This window comes from Physcomitrium patens, chromosome 8 (assembly GCF_059467195.1).
Source record: "Physcomitrium patens ecotype Gransden chromosome 8, ASM5946719v1, whole genome shotgun sequence".
Classification (NCBI taxonomy): Eukaryota; Viridiplantae; Streptophyta; class Bryopsida; order Funariales; family Funariaceae; genus Physcomitrium; species Physcomitrium patens.
In genome coordinates this window covers 2,425,712-2,448,168 of record NC_143417.1, presented here as the reverse complement: position 1 = coordinate 2,448,168, position 22,457 = coordinate 2,425,712, and the positions used below count along the sequence as shown (strand labels likewise).

The window sequence follows — 22,457 nt, the reverse complement described above, 5'->3', positions numbered from 1 at the left end:
TAGATATTCATTTAAGAAAGGTTTTAGAAGATTCTAAAAGATCTAAAAAGCTCTTAGAAGAATCTAAAAGATATTGAAAGGTTGTAAAAGATTTCAAAATATTTTTATAGAAGGTTCTTTAGGTTGCTTGACTTCCAAACAAACTAGGAAGTCATAAGAGAAGATTTTCAAGATACCTTTATATCAAATTAATAAAAAAGTTCTTTAAAAAGTATCTTAGGATGCCCTAGAGGCAAAGACTTCTATAGAAAGTTATCTTGAAGCTTCTTAATTTCTAACATATGTAGGCATAAAGATCGAGGGACTTTTTTGTCTTGACAATACATGTCTTGTTATCTAATTTGGACCTTCTAGTCTTGTTCTTGTTCTTGTATTGCATTGCTTTGTAATAAGAATTTTATATTCTATTATCTTATTATAATCTTGTATGAGTTCTTTAATCTAATTTGTAATAATTTGTTAATAAAACTATTTATTCAAATCATATAAATTTATTTTAGAATATCTATTTATAAAAATTAATTAATTAGTTAATTTATTAATTTATTATTAAAGATTCAAAGGTTACTTATTAGGAGAAAATGTACACCTAGAATAAGTTATAATTATTATAAAAGAAGATAAAATATTTTTTTTGAATTTATAAAATAATCTATAATAAAAAATTCTATTAAGATTAAGATAAGGAATAAGAAATAACTAAATAATGGAATCACAAAAAAAATTATATTCAAATCTACAAGATGTGAGTATCAAAAAAATCATTAAAATAATAGTAGAAAAGATTAAGTAATTTAATGTTTGAAAAAAAAGAATTTATAAATTAGACATAAGTTACATAAATATAGGTATTTAAAGATTTTTTTATGGTTTTTAAATAAAGACATCTAAGAATATTTATTTAATAAAATATAAAATAGCTAAAAATCTAATGTTAAAACTTTAGAAGAAAAAACAAATTCTATATTATAACTTCTATTTAATATTGTATAACCATCAAGATAGGTCTAATGAGAATTTAGAGACTCTAAATTTAATATTAAATATAATTTTAAACAAGATAATATAATGTGTAAATTCTATTCTACTTAAATCACAACCTTTAGATAATTTTGAAATAATAGTAGAAAATATAAGTATTTAATACACATTAGATATGAACAAAGTAGATATAAAATTATATAAATAATTTTAAATTTTTATTAGAATAAATTATCTAGACATAACTAACTATTTTTTAAAATTTTAAAATATTTTATAATAGGCACTTTTTTTAAGATATTATTAAAAAAATAACTTTCTATACAAAGATAATGATTGGGTAGTTTTTAGATATTGATATTTTATTATTTTATTAAATCTATTAGACAAAATATTTGTTAACTATTTTTTAAAAATACATAGAAGTAGTATTTATTAAACTAATTTATCAAGACCAATTTGTTTTTTATTTTTATTTATTTTATCTTTAAGATGTATATTAGATAAAATTTTAATGATATAAAGAACTATTTATAGAATCAATGCTTTTAAATAACTTCTCTTATTTTTGAAGTTAAACTTCTTAAAAGCTCATGTCAAAGTTTTTACAGAAGTTTTTGTTTTTGTTTGTTTGTTTGTTTGTTTGTTTGTTTGTTTGTTTGTATTTGTTTTTTTTTTTTTTTTTTTTTGTTTTTTTGTTTTTTTGTTTTTTTTTTGTAAAAATCTTTAGAATATAATTTCCAACTTATACACATAATAAAAAAATTATTCAAGATATAGAAGTAGTAATTTAATTATATATATTTCTTAAAAATATATATTAATAAAAAATCTTAAACATTGGTGTCTTAGAAAAATTAAAAAAAAAATTATATGTGGCATCAAAATTTTAGAAAGTTGAGATAAATAAATTCTAAGATATAATATAATTTTTTAAAATTAACTATATGACAAGAAGATGAAAATATTTCAAAATTAGCAAGATTTTTGTATGATATTTGTTAATAATTAGAATTATAAATTTATTTATTTAAATAAATAAATTATTAGAAATATAACTATATTTAAAGATTTTAATAGACCAATAATATGGATAAACATATGCATCCATTAATAATGTCATATTCATTTGTATCTATTAAAAATAATTTTCTTTAAAACTTTTTGTAAAATTAAAAATATAATTAGAAACAATCTTTAGAATAACATTGACTAGTATTCTAAACTATATAACATTGATTAGTATTCTTAACTATATAACATTAAATTTGTATAAACACTTAAAAATAATTTTGACTATTATTTTAAACTATTTAGAAACATGTATAATTTTAAATAATTTTGATTATAAAAATTACTTACATATTAATTATTTAATTTTTTCTAAATATATATATATATATATATATATATATATAATATGATCATTTTTATGTCATCAAGTACAAAAAAATAATAATGTGGTGTAATATGTAATTTTTGGATTTAAAAATAGAATACAAACTTATTAAAAAAATTGTTGAATGGATAAGAATCATGTCCTTAAATAATTATATACTAGTGGAAACCCTTGCTATTGGCCACAAAAAATATTTACTCAAAATTATGATTGAGAGCTTCCAAGTTCCATGCCTAGTGATCTTACAGTGCTACTCTTAACAATCTCCAACATCAACTTGCAAATTTTGATCTCTGATTGATTGAAAGTTGAGTTATTGCTTCACTTTTGCTTCACCTTTGATAAGAACAATGATATATGCAACCAATTAGAGATGGTTTTTGTCTCCTCTTGTTTATTCCATTGATTTATCCCCATTGGTTTTTGTACTGAAGATATAAACCAGACATAAGTTGGCAAGTAATTCTTGGATAACTTGTATGCTAAAAACTAGACCACCAAAGTGAAACGAAATAAAAGGAAAAAAATTGGTTGGCTGTTTCAACTATGACATTGAGTAATGGAATTAGTTTACGAAAGCAGTTCAGGACTTTCACGAGCAAACGAACGATACTTCGAAAACATCGACGATAACCGCAACGTTCGTCCGACGAGACGACCACGATCCACCTTGCCCTCCAATAGCTTCCACAGATTTGGAACCTATATACATCACGCAATTGGACCACCCCGGATTGTTTGGATTGGGATGCCCAAGCCACATCCAATAGGATGAATGTCATTCATTCTGTTGAGCCAATATCCACTTTTCGGAGACAGGCCTGAGGCGGGCACACAGCGAGCCCCGCCTCGGCCATTTCTGCACCTACGAATTGAATTCGCAGGGGTCGTCTGTTTGTGCTCGCGGGGTGCGTTTCAGACGACGATGATTCACCGGTGGTGCTTCAAGCGCATGCGTTCCTAAGTAATAAGTGATGGTCCGCGGTGCAGCTTTGATAAGCTCTCGTGGCTCCCGTTGAGTGGGGAGCTCCTCGGGTTAGGGTGGAGTGGCGTGGCTTTTTGTGTCGCATCTCGGAAGTTTGGTTGGAGCGGTGGCAATGTTGCTTTGCAGGGTTTTGAGCTGAAGGGAACAGGTGAGGAGAGTGCCGAGTGCCGGTGATTGATTCGGAGACTGTTCTGTATCCGATACAGAGCCTCTCTCGATTTTATCTCTGTTGGAATGTCAAATTTTTGAGAGAGTTATGCGGTTGCCAGTGTTAATGCCAGCATATCAGCTTTTCACGTGTACTGCATAGTTTTTTTTTTTTTTTTTTAATTTAATTTAATTAAAAATTTTATCATTTATTCGTAGTTGCTACTCACAGAAGATAGTCATGGTCTTCTCGTTGCTGTAATGTAGATGAAGGTTGTTCCTTCGTTTATGTAGTCGTCCTAGAGATAACTAGAAACGTTCTAGGTTTTGAAGTTATTTGATTGAGAATTTCCTTCCAGTGTGGGAAGGAGTTGGTGCTGTGTGTTTTGGCATTACTGCATCCGTGGCTTGGGCGAATTGTGTCTATTGTGGGGTCGGCAGAAAAAAGTTGGGAGAGATAGAGGCTGTCTTTAGGTTTTTGAGATCTTGATAGTTTACTGAATTCTTTGTCTCTTAAACTTATGAAGGTGTTCTAAATTAGTGAATCATGTAACGTGTTTTGAGATTACAGCATGTTAAACCTTGAGACTTAGAGGGAAACTAGTAACTCATTGAAATTTGTTCCCTGTTTTGGCGTAGAGTATTTGGATTAGGAATTGTTTGAACGCCAGATAGCAACTGGAACGATGGCGACGGCTCTGATGACCTCTGGAATTTGTTCTTGGAATGTGATAACTGGTCAAATTTCGACGTCGAAGCCCCGACATGCTCAATCTCTCCGCCCTCGCGCGTCATACTCCATCAGCACCGGTTTGTGCCAGACCTGACTTCAGTTTACTACTTTGCCTCTCATTAGATGTTACCAGCGGACTATTACGTTACGCAAATTCGCATCTGTCAGTGTTTCTTGATGCGTCCTAAAGTGGTCTTTCATTCTACAATCAGGCGTCGAGGATTTTTACTGTCTTGCAGGTAGAGATTGCTTACAGGTTGCAGAGGCTAGTATTCAATGTAGTTTCAATGCACTAACTGATAATGTTTGTGTGGTAGGTGACTGGGAAGAAGAAATTCCTGATATGCCTAGTACCTCAAGAATCCCTGACCCTCCAAGGCCTCCTAAACTTTCAAGCCCTACTAGAAGCCCGAGGAAACGGCGCAAGCCGCCGAAGGAGATCAAGCCTTATGAAACGCAGTTGGAACTTCTTGCTCAGGTACAAAAATATCTCACATCTTTTCCCATCTGAGGATTCACTTGGTTTGTGGTGTTGCACAATTTTTTTTCAATTTTTAGTCTGGTTTCCCTGCATGATCATTCTGTAAACTGTATCCGCAAGTGAAGTTTTGTGTGTTCTAAATTTCATTTTCTCCTATTATAGAATCGAGTTAGTTCAGAATCTGGTACTTCTCCAGTAGTCAGTTTCTGATCGAAAGTTCTGTAGGTTTCCATCTGTTAAGTTGTCCGGTTGAACTATCACTGGACAGATTGGTAATACTGTGGTACCAGGTTGGAAGCTGAGGTCTTTAATTAATCATAACTGAGTTTGAGAGCAGTAATAAAAAAATAACATTGCTTTCACATGATTCAGGTGAGGAAGAGGAAAGAGTTGGAAATAATGGGACGGGATCAGCTTCCAGGTGAATTTGTGAGTGCTGATAGCAACGAAAATGAGAAGACTTTCCCATTTTGGAGGAAGAAAGAATTCAAATTGCGTGAGTTAACTCGTAGGATTATGGAGCTAAGCGCGCGGCGTCAGCTTGATCTCGTAATGTTTCTAGCCATTTGGATTTGACTTTTTGAGTATGAGTTCATTTTGAAATGTTGACAATGATGTTTTTATGAGTCATGTTTGGAAATATTCCTCTTTTCGCAACAGGAATATGGGTGTTGTTACGGAAAGTTTATGCTGCATCGTCCACAAAGTGTACGTCGTATGACGCTTTAAGGAACATTTACTGTGTATGGTGTGATCTCACAAGTCCTGCTACGTACTTTATTTTCCAGGTTTTTGAGGAGTTAGAGGTTGCAAAGCAAGAGCATGGCCAGCTGAATCACATCATTATGAATGCAGCCGTGATGGCGTGTGTTGCGTGTAAGGACATTGACCGTGCTTTAGCTCTCTATGATGAAATGGTGGAGCCCGGTGGTTGTGGCGTGGACAATGTCACGTATGGGACACTTTTGAAGGTAACTTGTCCTAACTAATTGCAGAAATTATTACCAGAATTATACTGAGGACGAATAAATCGATGATGTGTTTCAATAAGCGCTGTTGGTGTAAGTTTGATTGGCAGGATTTATGCTTATCTCAACTTCAGTTGTGAAATATTTTTGTTGATCGGACCGTTTTGGTGGATTTCTCACATACAGATCGTTTCTTACAGGGTTTGGGGGAGGCACGACGGCTAGATGAAGCTTTTGACCTTGTAGAATTGTTAGAATCAGGAAGAGCTCCGGGGCGACATGTGGAGCTGACAGACGTTCATCTCAATACGTTGGTCAATGCATGCGCTCATGCAGGTCGGTTTCTATTCCTTGACATGTCATACTTCTATCGAATATAAATTGACTTATCACTATGATAATCATGTGCACTAAGGATGATACCACTCCAGAATACGCTTAGCCGAAAGCGACATGCTCCTGCACATAAAAAGAAAGTACTTTTCATTTTATGTAGACGGTTTTCAACTTTTACGCTCGGTGATTAATGGTACTTATGCATCTATCTGCGATCGTCTCCATTATACTGATTAGTACAACTGGAGAAGGGTTCAGAACTTCTTATTACTTATTTGTTTTGCTTATTAGCAGCAGGAGTATAAATGAAATGAAGCCTGGTTCTTATGAGGATAACTTCGGTTGAGTTTACAGGGGATGCACTTCGAGCCAGAGGTGTCCTTCTCCGATATAGATCTTCAGTTAGGAAGACGGGCCTCACTACTCTTACGTTTAACTTGCTGATTAAGGTGCGTTCTTCTCATACCTTTTGCGTAAGTGATTGAAGAAAGTTGTCAAGATGCTCTAGTGTCTTGGTAATGCAATTAATACAACGATCATTGTGGCCTTTTTTCTGAAAGAAGATTTGATAAACGAATGTTCCTGTAAAGTAAATGTCTCCCGAAAGAGTGACATCTGTTCTGCTGTCATCTCGTAGGGCTATTCACGATCAGATAATCCACTTGAGGCGTTAAAGCTGATGGATGAGATGCGCTCACACAATCTACAGCCGCAGCGGGTGACTTTTAATTCCCTTATTTTAGCATGTGTGCGTGGTGGTGATCTCAGAAGAGCTTTGCAACTACTTTCAGCCATGAAGGTTTGTACTCAAATTTGGGTTACACCTCTATCTTGATGTCGGGTGTAGGTTTTGGCTGATCTGCTGCTAATTGTTGGAAAATCGTTATGCTTTTCGCTAGTCTCGTGCAGATAATGAACTCATGAAGTGGATCAACTTGATCCCGTTCTGGCAAGTATATTTTAAATTTGGGTCCAATCCATAGAAATATTTCTAGAAATCTTAGACTTATTTGCGACTTGGGGACCTTGATAAAGCTGGAGTCATCGTGCAAATAATTCTCCTATTCTGTGAACTTTGTGTAAGCTTTTCAATACCTGAAAGCTCTTATTTAAATGTCTGGGCAGGAGGAAGCTAAGAGATTGAACACGTCAAGGCTGCTGCCGGATGTTGTCACTTACACAACTCTCCTACGGGTATTGTTACATTATTATATTGAAGTCCTAGATTCTCAATCCTGCATTGAATGACATGTTCGGCACAACTTATAGTAACTGGAAGTGTTTCTAATCTATTTATTTCTCTTCCTTCCCTCGTATCAAGTAACTTCTCATTGTGTCTAAGTTGCCGTGTAATACTATGCTCTTTCAACCACAATGCATTGCAGGTCGCACAAGCCACCTTGCTGGGAGTATGACTGTTAGCTTGAAAATAGTGTATTGTTTGTGTGGTAACCGTTACAAATATTAATTTCGTCACAACATCACCAAGTTTCTAACAATAAGCTTTATGAATAACTGTTGCAGGGGTTAGCAGATGCAAAGGATTTGCAAGGTATAATCGACATGGTGGAAGAAATGAAAATAACTCCAACGTGTGTCTTAGATCGAGTTGCCTACACTGCAATTGTTGATGCCTGCATTGCAGCTGGATCACCTCAACGTTAGTCTCCACGTTCACTTTTTTTGAAACATAGCTAAGAAGAAGAAATTCTAGGGAATATGAATCTGAATTGAAGTCCGCGCAGGCGACAAATCCGTTCACAAAAAGTATTTTTATGCAAAAGTCTTGTACTCGTCATATGTTGTGCCTCTTTGTATTGTTTTCATCCGTAGTTTGCCTTGCTGCGAGGTCTACTCCCCCCAAAGCTTAGGGCTCATATTCGGTATTTTAATTACAGAAGGACGGATATATATGGAAGAGATGCAAAACAGTGCAAAGCAAGATCCGCAGCTGAAGCCACGAGCTCATGTGTTCTTAACACTGATGAGGGCATTTGCTGAGAGGGGAGACTTGGAATCAGTGGGATCACTTCGGTCACGAATGGTTGCTGAAGCAGGAGGTCACGTGTGGGCAGAAGATCGTGCTGAGGCAGATGAGCTTTACATAGAAGCTGCTGTGAATGCTGGCAAGGTAGATCAGCTACAGTTACTGGAGTATCGGGCGATTGTCTTGGGCTCATCGAATTCTTTTCCTTTCTCGATTGTTACACTTAGCAGTGAAAGTGTGGGCTAAATCTCACGACAGCCTCTTTTGCACTGTGTCTGCAGTTAAATGAAGCGAAACAAACATTGAAAAATATGGTTGGTTTGAAGAAGGGAATACCTCTGAGCAAGCGTGCCTACATGGTCAGTAGCATCACACTTTTGCATAATCCTCTCGATGATTATTCGTCTATCATCTTTCTTACGATTGGACGCACTTACAAGCGAAACACTCTTTTTGGATCTTCAAATCATTCTTCGTATTCTTTGGATTAATCATAATCGAACATTGTTTTCATGTACTTTGATGTCCTAGACCGGATGAGGAATGAACGAGGGGACACTGATGAGATTGACACTGGTATCAGGCTGTTGTTCGTCTGCAGGCCTTAACCAGGTTCAACGAGGATATTTTTAGCCCTTACAAGCTAAAGCCAGGAGTGAGTATTTTTGTGCCTTTTGTTCCTCTCTGCATATGCAGGAACGATGATTTAGCGAAGAATGATATAATTGAAGTAGGTTTTAGTGATGCATTTGACCTCTTTTTTTCTTTTTCTTTTTTCTTTCTGGGTGTATGTAATTAATTTGTTTCTCGTCCTTTTCAAGCATTGGTGTATGGACCGATTTAACGTGGTTTTCGTTCTCTTTCTCATTATGTGCAGGTATCACAACATGACATAGTAGAAAATTTGATGATTCCTTTTGAGGAAATTAGACCACTATCAGTTGACGATGTAATTGGTACAGTAGCGATTAGATTCTTCGATAGGAACTCCATTCCTGTTATCGACAAACGAGGCACTTGTGTTGGTGTTATCTACGCAGCAGACTGCAACCAGGTACTCACCGATTATTTCTCATCGTCATTCATTCAAACAGATTGTTTTGCATTTAAGACGGTTTGAAATGTTGTATGTCTGCTGTTTTATGAAACGCATGTTCCTTTCGAATTGTGATGAGAGCACTTGAATTGCTGAAACAAGCATAGGTGGTTCATATATTGATTTTCTGATCACTGATCCAAAATGATTCGTATCTGTAATGCAGTTGACTGCTCGTGTTGGAGACATCATGAGAGTTCCACCACCTTCAGTGACCGCTGCAACCCCAGTCAACAAAGCCATCACCATGCTCCTACAACCCAACACAACTTTGCTCACGGTCATTAGTGACCGCACTGGATACTACTCAAATAAAGATGACTCTCCAGGGGCACAAATCTTAGGTTTCCTGTCACGAGAAGAGGCGTTCAGTGCTTTCCAAGCTCTACCTTTTTCATTATCAGCTGACGAGGAAGAGTATAGCAAAGCTTCTGAAGGAGAAGCTCAAGCATCTGATTAATTTTAAGTACCGATGCCGTTGTGTCTTCATCTCTTTGTAACGTTGATTTTTTGACAGTAGCGTAGTATATTTGAGCTTCTCTTCTTGTTAATAGGATCTTTCTTCCATCATCAATTTTAATTAGTGCTTGCTATCGAGGCTTACACCAATCCCATGATATGTACTATAATTGACTTTATCACTGGAAAAGTAAAATGTTAAATGGAAATTCAAAGTGACAACTGTTTCAATAAAATGCATTTTCTCACGAGGAAATAAACATTAATCAGTACACAAATATAGAAAAAAAAGAAGTGACGATAGGATCTGGTAGCAATAACCGTCATATTGAATTTCTCCGATAACGTGTGAATACTCCTCACTCTATATAATAGTGCACACCGTGCAACTTGGATTGCTCATCTACGAAGTATGTCATGCTCACATCCTGAGAGCGTTACTCGAGTTATTTCCAAGCGCAAAGTCACCAAGTAATGATACAAAAATCTTTGATACAGGAAAATCAGTTGTTTTTTTAATCCGAAAACACTGCATTGAAAAGGGACTAGTCGGTGTCAATATCGACATCAATGATGGTTGGATCACTCTTGTCTTCCTTGGAGAACCCTTCCCTTGAAAAATCTTGTCGTGGTTGCCACACCACTCCTCTGCATCGTTGACAGGTTACCACTTGACTTCGCCCTCCAACGTAGCGAGCCCCACAATTCGGACAAGCCCCCTGGTAGTCAACCAACACATGCAATAGCATTAGGATGCTGTCTATATGTTGTCAATTCTGCCTTTAACAGTAGCTTGCATAATTTTTACCTTTTAGGAAGACAAAAACCACCCACTAATCTAATTGGGTACAATGTTTAGTACATTATCATAATCTAATGATTTAGAACTTCTACCGTATGAAACTCCATTCAGCGCAACAGATTGAACATACAAAAGGTGTCAAAACTAACCTCAACAACTGCAGCCTTCGAGATTGTTCCTAAAAGGAACGGACCTGCGAATGGTAGAAACCAAAGCGAGAAGAAAAAGATTCTGAAAGCCCACCCAGACACAATAAACCATACCAGGAAAAGACTCTGCAAAATGAACACGAGGGTAATCGTTAGAAGGCTGTTGCATCAGTGAAGTGTTAAGCAGTGACACAATCCAAGTTGGCTGAAAGTCTTGTGACCAGGACTTGAATATGTGCACGCGAGAATGTCACAAGAATCCGATACATTAATCCTGTCAGCTCTTCACGCACATACACATTCAGGAGTTTAGAACTGGAGTTTACCACAACAGTCTTGCCAAACGGAGTCTCCAAGAAAGTAGTAAATTGTCTTCGATACTGCAGATCACAACCGTATCCACGTTCAGTATGCCTGACAGCAGTGAACGACTTATGCTTCATTCAAGGGTGCACTGACAGAGATTATGATTTCATATTTTGGGTATTGTATTGCCCACTGTATTTCAAAGGAAAGGTAGTGTGCAGATGAATAAAAAAATTTAAAACAGTGCCAGGAGTAAGGGGTAATGAAAAGACATACAGTTGGAAACTTGAGACGGAAATCTGTTGTTGCGTTACGAGCCTTCTGCCGTATCCCGAATTGCCTATCCACATTCTGAGCTTGCTCAGTCGCATATTCTTTCACCTGCTGCGCCTTTTCTGTAACTCGATACTGTCGGTCCCACTTTCCCAATTGTTTATTGAAATCATACGCAAACTCTTCAAACTTTAAGTTAACAGTTTTTACCGCTCGCCGGGCCTGCACAAAAAATTTCACAGCTCAGTCAATCGCCTATCAATAGGTAAGAGCAATGAACAGTTCCTAATTTACAGTTTAAGCAAACGAAATGGAAACAAGACCACCTTGCCAAGGAAGTTGCACAGCTTCATGAGCCTTCGAGTAGCAATTCCGATCTAGAATAATTTGTTTGCATGCGTGAAATCCTTTTCATTCATACTAAATATTGAGCTGTAAACAACCTTTATAAATTATTTACTTCTTACTAGTCCCCTGTGCTGCTGTAAGGTGCCAATTTATTTTTATTTTAAAAAAAAAGACGTGTAGTTGCATGAAAGAACAATAGGCCAAGTGTGTAATTTAAAATAACAAATCAACTATGGGGAGGCCAATTCAAAAATTTCAATATCGCATTCTAGGACGAAGGAATTAATAACAGTACATACATGAGCGAATATGTAAATTACGATCGCACAAAAACTCCCAAATTGATTTGAGGAAAGAAAAAAAAAAAAAAAAAAAAAAAAAAAAAGTGAACCTAAATGAAGATTAAACTGTACCTTGCCCTGTACATCATTTTTCTCTTGGAAATCGACGGCCTTGCGCTTAACGTCTTCAAAAACCTGGTCAGCTTTTTCGCCAAACGCACGAGCTGCCTTGCCAGCGCTTCGACGTGCTTCTTCTGCCATTCGACTAACCTGACTATCGAAACCCCTACCCGAAGCTTCACATCTCGTCACGCGCCGCACTCTAATACCATTCAATTGCTTTCTAGGGCCGTTAGTTCTCCACACACTACGTGAAATATACGTCGACATTGGGCCACTCCCGCATGCTCCTCCCCATCCGGATTTCCCCACCTTGCCTCTCCACTGCACTGCCACCACACTCGCCTGCGACCCGGCTGCCACTGCCGTCGCCATGACCTTCTACCACAAATCCACAAGTTCAGCTTCAAAAATTTCCACCTCCGCTACTACTCTACCCAGGATCCCTCTAAAACTCTTTCAAATGTCCCACACTTCCCCATCCATCTTCATCAACTATTACCTCCCCTGGCTTTCACCACAAAATCCCAAGCATCCTCTCTTATTACCCACACAGAGCAATTGCTCAAAACCCATACACAAAAAAAATGTGTCGCTCGCAAGGGTGCCGTGCACACAACCCCTCGCACCTCATTCAAAAACTTCTGATCCACTGCCCACAAAAAAATCAACTCCCCACAACAACATCGAACCCTAAATTCCCACACCACGCTAACCCAAAACTGCAAAAAAATCACGAAGAACAGCACATCTCATGCGGAAAACGTAACAACAGCTATTCAACACACCAGGACGCACCTCTTGTCTAGAAACCCAACCAGCCGAAGAGCGGAGCGTCACTCTGAGGCGTAAAAATTGAGCATGAATCCGCGGCGTGCAGCTCCTTTTTCTTACCAAGAGGTTTTACCCACCCACCAAAGAGCAAAAAACCTAACTGGGAGATCAGCGAAATTCGACGTCGAGCTCGAACGGGTGCGTGATGAGGATTCCTGCGAGGCAAAAGCTGGGCCGCCCTCGCCAGAACACGCAGATTAACGACCAATATTCGGCGGTGCGAGTGATGAGGAGCCTCGTCGACGCCACCTCTCGGCCCCCGAACACCTCCCCTGTGTCACCATTATCTTAGTCCCTCTGGTCGCCGTCTAGGGGATGGTGTGAGGAAGGCTCCGACCGTAGAACGGGGTAGGAACCGCGACGTGGCTGTGGGAACCAATGAGAAGACGGAGCTAGATTCTGGTGGCTGGCTGGGAACGCTCAACGGGCACGCGCTCACTGACTGGAGCTGCCATTTCACGGGCTGGCAGATGGCGGGTTTTGGATATTAAAGAGTCTGGGTCAATGAGAGGCTGTCTAAGCTTTTTGGCTTTTTCAATAGCTTTTTATTCTAAAACAACTTTTATGTGAAATGGTATTTTTTAAGTGGTGTTGGACCAGTTCAGAAGAGGGCACTTCTTTGTAGGGTAAATACTTGGTTCATCAATGAAACATCCTGTGACATTTGTTTTGTTAATGAAACATTTTAGGACTAGTTGGATGTCTGTTTCCACATTCCGTGCAAATTGTACAATTTTTCTGAAATAAAATTGCATTTTAGATTGATTATTGTCATTTTGTTTTATCCAAAGGGGGGGATGTGAAATGTTGCTTTGGTGGCTTAAGTGCAGGTGTTTTAAAGCAATGGATAATTGTATGAAACTAGCTGAAATCCATGCCATTAGGCGCGTAAATTTTTGCTTACAAATAGTAAATTGGAGGTCTTTCTATAGAATAGGCAAGGATTTCCCTTGGTTAACAATTTCTTTAATTTTGGCCAATGAGAAGGCTTATTTGTCTCTTTGTCTTATACATAAGCTTCTTTATTATATAGATAGTAACAAACTCACCTCAAAAAAGTGATTTTACATGTGTTTAAAATTTTTAAGGTGTGTTTAAAATCTTTTGTGATAAACAATGATGTGATGGTAGCAACAACTTAAAACAATTGAACTTAAAATAAAAAAAATTGTTGATTGTTAAACTTTATTTTTTTAAATTGTAAACTACAACATGTAAGCTTGATTGCGTATCACAATGAGACTCTTACATATCTAATCCTATTCTGCAGATTGTTTGTAATTTATAATCCACAATATTCTACTCCTAATAAAAATTCATGATCAAGGAGCTAGGCTAAGTAACTTGAAGGAAGTTTCATAGATACTTTATGGAGTATGATTAGGAGGTGTAATATGACATATTTAATTATTTTTATTGAAAAAATCTATAAAACTTTATAAATGTATATATAGATATAAATGTATATATAGATATAAATATATATATATATATATATATATATATATTCAAAATAAAGAATATAAATTAGAAGTTTGTGGAAACATTCATTAAAATATATATCTTAAATATAAAAGTACTTTTGCATTACTTTTGCAACACAATAATATTTGATTAAGTTGAGATAATTTGAACTAGCTAAGATATCCACTTTTTTCATAAACATATCATTCAAATCAACATCCATTATTTTTGTTGCACTTGAAATTCTAAATTACTTCAATTCATAAAAAATTTCAAAATTATCTTTATTTATAATTTTTACAAGCTCTAAACTTATGATATCACTTGATACTTCTAAAAAAATTAAGCTCACCATCTTTTATATGCTATAAGTCCTTCAATCTTACTAATAAATAGTTTGGTAATTCATGATCTTTAAATTGCACACATTTACTCATATAATAAAATCTTTTGTAAAATTCTTCACTATCATGTTTAACTTTTTCATAGCTAGAAATATCAAATGATAATGGTGTAATGTCTTCAAATTTTTTGGCCAATCTTTTGAAAATAAAACAATTCCTACATTATAATAAGTCTTCAAGTTCCACAATAACCTTCTAAATATTTCTTTATTTTTTATTTAAGAGATACTTCCTTTACACCACTATTGTTGTGCACATTTTTTTATCAATATGTATATCCTCAATATAACACTTCTTTTATTGCTAAAAGCTCTTAAGTCTTCAAATACTTTATTACTATGACCAAGTGATTTGCAAATATTTGCACATTGATTTCTATTCAAATATTATAATACCAACTATTGAAATTATTTTATGAATGTGATATGCCATGAAACTACTATGTTAAAATTATCAACTTCTCTTATAAAGCTTATTAGCTTATTTTTCTAATTCTTTGTATTTTCTTAATAATTTATTAATTCAATAATATAATTGAATTAATCAACTTATAAAAAGTCCATACTTTGCAATGAATTCAACAAAGGGCTACATGCTTGCTGTAAATTAAATTTCTAATTAAAAAAAAACAATTATGACACTTCTATATAAATAATGATAGGAGTTTTATCAAATAAATTAAATATAAATATCTTAATCAAATGCTAATAAATTCAAAAAAAATAAATGACTTAAGAAATTTTAATACTAAATTAAATCAATATATGGATAATATAATAAAATTTTATTTATTTATATAAGAAACTTTTTATTGTATACTATATTTAAATTTATGACCTTCATTACATATCTTTGGTGATGAAAAATAAATATAACTTGAGAAGATTAATTGAGGATTTAATTTGCTTTCTACATTGTTTAAATATTTATTATGGACATACATATTTATCTGGATAAGAAGTGCTAGGTAGAAGATACATGTAGATAGATTTGATATTATCTTATGACAAAGCTTTTTAGAAGCTTTATAGATGCATATTTGACTTTATATATGTTTATAATTGATTGGTAGGTTAAAAACTTGTTCAACAAGTTAGCCATGTGTTTGTCATGGACATACATATTTACTATAATATTTACTTAAATGATTAAGTAGAAGTAGATAAAAATAGATTTATTTCATGATATTTTTTAGATAAGCTTCTTAAAAGCTTCATTGATGGTGCTTTGACTTTACATGTGTTTGTAGTTAATTGATAGATTAGAAACTTGGTCAACAAGTTAACCTCAAGTTGATTCCTTGTGAAATAAGCTAATTATATGGCGTACATATAGCAAACTTACTTTACAAGTTAAAATATGTATCTTGTAAAGTTTTCACATTTTGGAGGTCCTATAGAACATCAATGCGTAGCTCTTAGTTAAAAGTATATATGGAGGCAAGAGTGAAGCCTTCTTCACTCTTGTCAACACCTTTCTAGTCTTTAGTCATGTTTCAAGTCTTTATAGTCTTCTTATCTTTGGCTATAATTATTATAATTTAATACTATATCATCTTTGAGTGATTTTTTAGTTCTTTTGAGTCATACGAGAATATATTAAGGATTTCTTTCTTTAAGATTCATGTCCTTGATAGTGTCACATATATGGATAGCTAGTTGTATAAGTTAATAATATAGCATGCTTAAAGAAAACTTGCTTTGCATGTTAAGACAATTTTTTTTACAAATTGGACACATGTTGGAGGTCTTATAGAACATTGCCATATAGCTCCTAGTTAGATAGTATATATAGAGGCAAGAGTGAAGCCTTCCTCATTCTTGTCAATACTTTTTAATTCTTAGTCTCATTTCAAGACTTTTTAGACTTCTTATCTTTGAAAATAGCAATTTTAGTTTAATATTATGCAATTATTAAATGATTTTTTAGTCTTTTTGAGTGACACAAGAATTTATTGATCTTTTAGTTCTTTGAAATTCATATCCTTGGTAGTTTGATAAGAATGTTAATTTGTTGTTTTTATTTTTTTTAGAAGTGAGTGAATTAGCCACTCCTAATATAATATTTTAAAAGTTTAATATTATCCTTCTTTAAATTAATTTTTAATTTTTAAAATCTATATATATATATATTTAAAGAAATTAGAAAACCATTCTTTTTAAAAATCACATTTCAAAAATCGCATAATAGAATATTTCAAAAATTTATAAATTCATAAATTTATCCAAGTAAAGGTTTAATACAAACAAACACACAAAAAAAAAGAAAAAAAAAAGGAATTCACAAACATAAAAGACAAAGAGGATTTTGACGGATTTTCAATTGATAAGGGATTGCTACTTCAATTCGATATGATAAAGATAAGCTTTTCTTTCCTAATCACCTTGTAATTACACTTTTTAGTACATGAATTTTTGGATTAATTCTTCAATTATCTTATTATCTTTAATTAATATTACATTAATTAAACCTTTTACCTCATCTTAGTAATTATTTATTAATTTTTAAATTTCAATTATCTTTCTACCTTCAATTTTTAATCTTATATTATTTCAATTTTTACTTCACTTTTAACCTTAAATTTATTTTTTTATTTTTAACTTTTAATCTTTATGTTATTTATTTTTAATTTTATTTTTAATTTTTAATTTATTTTTGATTTAAAACTTTTAATCCTATGCTATTTTATTTTAATTTAATTTTTTACCTTCAACTTTTAATCCTTACATTACTTTATATTTGATTTAAAATTTAACTTTTATTCTTGCTTTAATTATTGATCTTTAAATTTTAATGTTATTTTATTATTTTAGAAAAAAGTCAATTAGATTTTTAGACTTAAAAAATAAAATAAAATAATATGTAGTTATTTATCATTCAACTTAAGAAATTTAATTTAATTAACTTGTGATAGGAATTTAAGCCATCCCATCTAGGAGGGTTAATTTTAACTCATAGTATGTGACAAATATAATTTGTTACATCTTACACTTCTTTAATATATGATGATCACTTCTTATAAAATATGTCTCTAAAAGACAAAATAATATCATGGACATACACATTTATTTAAATAAAAAAACTAGGTCAATAAATTAACCATGTGTCACACATATAAATAGCTTGTGATATAAGCTAAGAATATGGTGTGCATAAAGAATACTTATCTTACATGTTAAAACACATGTTTTACAAATTGGACATGTGTTGGAGATCCTATAGAATATTGCCATACAATTCCTAGCTAGATAGTATATATAGAGATAAGAGTGAAGCCTTCTTTACTCTTAATGCCTTTTTAGTCTCATTTCAAGACTTTTTAGTCTTCTTATCTTTGACAATAGCCATTCTAGTTTGATATTATGCCATCATTGATTGATTTTTTAATCTTTTCAAGTGACACAAGAATTTATTGATTTTTTAGTTCTTTCAAATTCATGTCCTTGAGAATAATACATCAAAATAAAGATGAATTTTTTATAGTTGTTAATAAAATAGATGTAACACATTATAGATTAATGTAATAGATTATTTTTTTTATTAATCTTTATTTTTACAACCAAAATATCAAAGATAAAAAATTAAAATAATTAAAATTAAGTACATATCAACATAAGAATGATATACAATCTAAGTTTTTAACAAAATATTTGGACTTTTGCTACATTGACATTATAAGTCATAGTATCTATAAAATCTAGTGCTAATAAAAATTGAAAATCTTTTGATAGTTTATACGCTTATATTGGCTATATCAAAAATGAGCTTATTAAGTCTATTATTTGTCTTCCAAACATCATCTCAAATACTATATTCAAAATACAAAAAACCAACATAAAAGTCTCAAAATCAAAGAAAAAAAAAAAAAAAAAAAAAAAAAACATAGGATTACCTATTATATACAACTTATTGCTCTCACATTGTCATATTACATGAAGCCGTGCTTCAAAATGTAGCAAGAACTTGGCTATAGAAGAAAAATTGGAAAAATCCAAAATAAGATCTTAAAAAATTTAATAGAATTTTAAATAAAATCTAATTAAATCTTAATAATATTAATTAAATCCTAATTGAATCTACAAAAAAATTATAAAATTTATAAAATAAACATAAAAAATCGTAAATAAGCCTTAAAAATTATTAAAAATTCCTAAAATAATATTAAAAATAAAAACCTTAGTTAAATCTTAGATAAATTTTAAATAAATTTCAATCAAATCTTATAATTTTTTTTTAAAAATAAAAATAAATCCTAATAAATCCTAAATCTTAAATTTAATTCTAATGAAATCTTAAGCCAAATCCAATAGTAAATTAAAACCTCAATAAATAATAATTTAATCATACATTTTAACTCAAAAGTTTTATTTTTTTCAATTACTTAGTTAAAAACATGCACAAATAATTTAAGAAGGATCAAAAAAACCAAATAAAAGATAAATCTTATAATCTACTTAGATGTTGGCTAATATCCTTCTCCAATCTTGATGTCAATATTCTAGTACTAATATCTCTTGATTTCAACATCTAATAGCTCTCAAAATTTAAAAAATTGTTGAAAATAAAGTCTAATATTAGTGTCCATAATATTATATTAATCTAATTGATAGATTCTTTTAAATCTTAAAAACCTTCATTAATTCTCTAACCTCTAATTTCTAAAATCTCCAATACTTATGAATTATTATAACCTTCAAAAGAACCATTCAATCAAATTAAAATTTATGATGCACAAGTAATACATCAATAATCACTCAATTACAAAATTTTACTAGTAGATTATCTATTAATCTCACAAAATTCTCTAAAGTATAAACTCTTTATATTTTTCAAAAATCTAAAGTCACTCCAAAACAACTCCATCTTTGCAAAGCTTTTATAAATTCATTATAAACTCAAATTGCTCAAAATCATATATATATTTTTTTTTATTTTTTTATTTTTTTTTCTAATCTTCTTTGAGAACTTGCTCTTTGATCAATCAAAAAACCTTAAAATCATTGTAGATGCATAAATTTGTACTAAGATGTCTAATTTCAACTCTAATTCACAACTATTGTCATGTAGTAATACAACCATTAAGTGAAATAAGAAAAAAATATTTTATTATAGAAGAGATTAATTAAAAAGATATAATTAAAAAATATAGATAAAAATAGGTAAGTAAGAAAACCTTATAGTATTAATATTATGTCTATAAAAATAAATTCTATTTACTAGGTATGGCCATAAATAAGGCAAATCAAGGTAGATTAAAAAAAACAAAGAATATAAGCATACAATGACTCAAAAAATTATTTCAATATTGACATAGTTTAGAAAGAACGGTGTATTTTAGATAAATTATAGTGAATAATGACATGCGGTTTATATAGCAAATAAATTATTCTTTTATAGCTATAAAATGAATCCAAGTTCAAAAGAATCCATTTGGTAATTGGAGAGCTAAGACCAATCTAATTTGGAGTAGTATTGAAATAATTTTTTGAGTGTGGTGTCTAATTTTTGGATTCTATCAATTACTCAATATTACAACATTCTATCATCATCAAATTTACTATGAAAATATTATTACTAATTTAATGACATCATTAATACTTATTAGCAATATTTTTAATATAAAATCACCATTCTTAATTACAATTCTTGGCACAGATATGTTCCGAATTATCACATTGTAGGACCTTCTAGAATCTTTTGTAAATTTCTAGAATATTTTAGATACTTGTAGAATCTTCCACAATCTTTTAGAAAGTTCCATAGGCTTCTAAAAGCTTCTTTAGACTTCTAGAAGCTTTTTTAGATTTCTAGAATCATCTATAGAAAATACTATAGACTACTATAACCTTAATTATAGTATAAATAGAAGTATTTAGAATCATTTTTGCTATCAATCTCATTCTTTGTCTTTAATCTTGAAATATTTCTTTATTACATTCTTGTGTCCTTGATAATTCTTTCAATAACTATGAAACTTATTCTCCACTCTCTCTAAGAAATATCATCCTCTTCTCTTCTTCATTCTCAAAAATCTTATAGCCAAATTGCTTCTAAACTTAGTTGCAATAAAGCTAATATCTCTAGACTAGCAAAAAAGATTACTTTCAATAAAAAAAACTTTAAACTAGACATACTAAAGAAACTCACTGTAGTAGATGAAATGACAATTATTTTCCAAATCAACACTAAAAATGGTGAAAATACTATTGAGATTGCTAAAAACCTTACTAATATTATTAATAATCTTGTGTCAACTCAAACCATTCAAAATATTTTCAAGAAATGGAATATGAAAGCTGTGGTGAAGAAAAAAAAAACCACTATTATCTATCTCCCATTAAAAATAATGCTTGGATTTTGCTTTGAAGTATAAGGAATGGAATATGGAGGATTGAAAGAGGGTTATTTGGTCAGATGAGACAAAAATTAATAGATTTGAGTCAGATGGTAGGAAGTGGGTGTCGAAACAAAAGGGACAATTCTTGCTTGATAAGAAGATCCAAGAAATAGTTAAGCATGGAGGTGGAAATATAATGGTATGGAATTATATGGAATGGAATAGGATTGGCATGATAGTAGAAGTTGAGGAGAGGATGGATGACAAGCAATTTGTGGAAATTCTTAAAAAAACTTGCTTCCTAACATTGAAGAATTTGATATTTTTAAGGAAGAGGTGATTTTTCAGTAAGATAACAACCCGAAGCATAATTAAAAACTAACATAGAAGTAGTTTGATCATCATGGGATTAAAGTAATGGATTGGCCTTCTCATTCTTCTAATCTTAATTCCATTGAATATCTTTAGAAATACCTGAAATGCTAGCTCAACACCTGGAAGATAAAACCAAAGAAAGTTTGGAAATTATGAAAAAGAATAGATGTAGAATGGAATAATATTGAAGCAATTATGTACCAAAAATTAATAGAAAGTATGCTTAGGAGGTTGGAAGCAGTTATCAAGGTCAAAGAAGGTTCTACAAAGTATTGATATTTAATTGGATACCACATTTAAAAAACTGTTTCAATATTGTTCTAAATTGGATTGGTCATAGCTCCAGAATTACCTAATGGATTCTTTTCAAGCTGAGCTATGTATATTTGATAGCTGTAAAAGAACACGTTATATATTATATAAACCTTGTGTCATTATTCACTATAATTCATCTGTGATACACCATTCTTTTCAAAATATATTAATATTGAAACAATTTTTTGAGTCACTATATGTAAAAAGAAGTTAAGAATTGATTTTAGTAAAAATTACCTCAAAAAAATAAGAATTGATACTTAGAAGGGATTAATTACCAACTAAGATTGAAATTAGATCTTGAGGTATAAAATCAAGCTTTTATATTATTTTTAATATTCTTTTATAAATTAAAGAATGGCATTTGAGAATAAACTTGAAGAGAGATTTTTGAATGTTGGTTTCATAACATTGAATTAGTATTGAGATTTTTAAGGATTTTTTAAGTTAATAATATATTCAATGAGTTTGAATTTTGAGAAATAAAAAGAAGTTTATACATTTTAAGATTTTGTGAGTTTCATAGTATATATTTGGATGAAAATTAGACAATTTTTTGTTGTGCTTGTATGAAAAATTTGAAATCAATTGAGATGTTAGATTGAAGCATATGAAGATTTTTGTGGATTATGGTCTTGAAAATTTGAAATTTAGGATTAATGAGTGATTATAAGATTTAATAATATTTACCAGTTGGATTGAAGTAAAATTTAGAGAAAGTAATTAAGACTTGAATATATACACACGATCAAAATTTTTTATGAAAATAAATTCTACTTACTTTGTATAGCCATAAATAAGAAAAAATAAAGTAGATTAAAAAATAAAGAATATAATCATATATAAGAAGAAGTTAGGAATTGATTTTAATAAAAAA

General features: G+C 31.8%; 2 protein-coding genes across 4 annotated transcripts; one reads left to right on the top strand and one right to left on the bottom strand.

The window, feature by feature from the left end:
• Positions 1–3,275: 3,275 nt before the first annotated feature.
• Positions 3,276–9,794, top strand: LOC112285707 (pentatricopeptide repeat-containing protein At5g10690). Of its 2 annotated transcripts, none has more exons than XM_024526724.3 (15): positions 3,276–3,513; positions 4,152–4,322; positions 4,563–4,723; positions 5,099–5,275; positions 5,515–5,697; positions 5,895–6,030; positions 6,385–6,479; positions 6,668–6,829; positions 7,156–7,224; positions 7,555–7,690; positions 7,929–8,161; positions 8,299–8,376; positions 8,619–8,672; positions 8,895–9,071; positions 9,280–9,794. In XM_024526724.3, the coding sequence occupies exons 2-15, from the start codon at positions 4,199–4,201 to the stop codon at positions 9,571–9,573; spliced, it is 2,079 nt and encodes a 692-aa protein (XP_024382492.1). In that variant the 5' UTR covers positions 3,276–3,513; positions 4,152–4,198; the 3' UTR covers positions 9,574–9,794. The 2 variants fall into 2 exon arrangements, with proteins under 2 accessions (XP_024382492.1, XP_024382491.1); XM_024526723.3 differs by having other exon boundaries at positions 8,601–8,672.
• An 86-nt stretch (positions 9,795–9,880) lies between these two features.
• LOC112285708 (uncharacterized) lies at positions 9,881–12,932 on the bottom strand. 2 transcript variants are annotated; one of them, XM_024526726.3, is made up of 6 exons: positions 12,650–12,932; positions 11,864–12,232; positions 11,106–11,324; positions 10,850–10,903; positions 10,524–10,649; positions 9,881–10,291 (listed from the first exon to the last, which is right to left on the bottom strand). In XM_024526726.3, the coding sequence occupies exons 2-6, from the start codon at positions 12,224–12,226 to the stop codon at positions 10,118–10,120; spliced, it is 936 nt and encodes a 311-aa protein (XP_024382494.1). In that variant the 5' UTR covers positions 12,227–12,232; positions 12,650–12,932; the 3' UTR covers positions 9,881–10,117. The 2 variants fall into 2 exon arrangements, with proteins under 2 accessions (XP_024382494.1, XP_024382493.1); XM_024526725.3 differs by having other exon boundaries at positions 11,864–12,229.
• Positions 12,933–22,457: the final 9,525 nt, after the last annotated feature.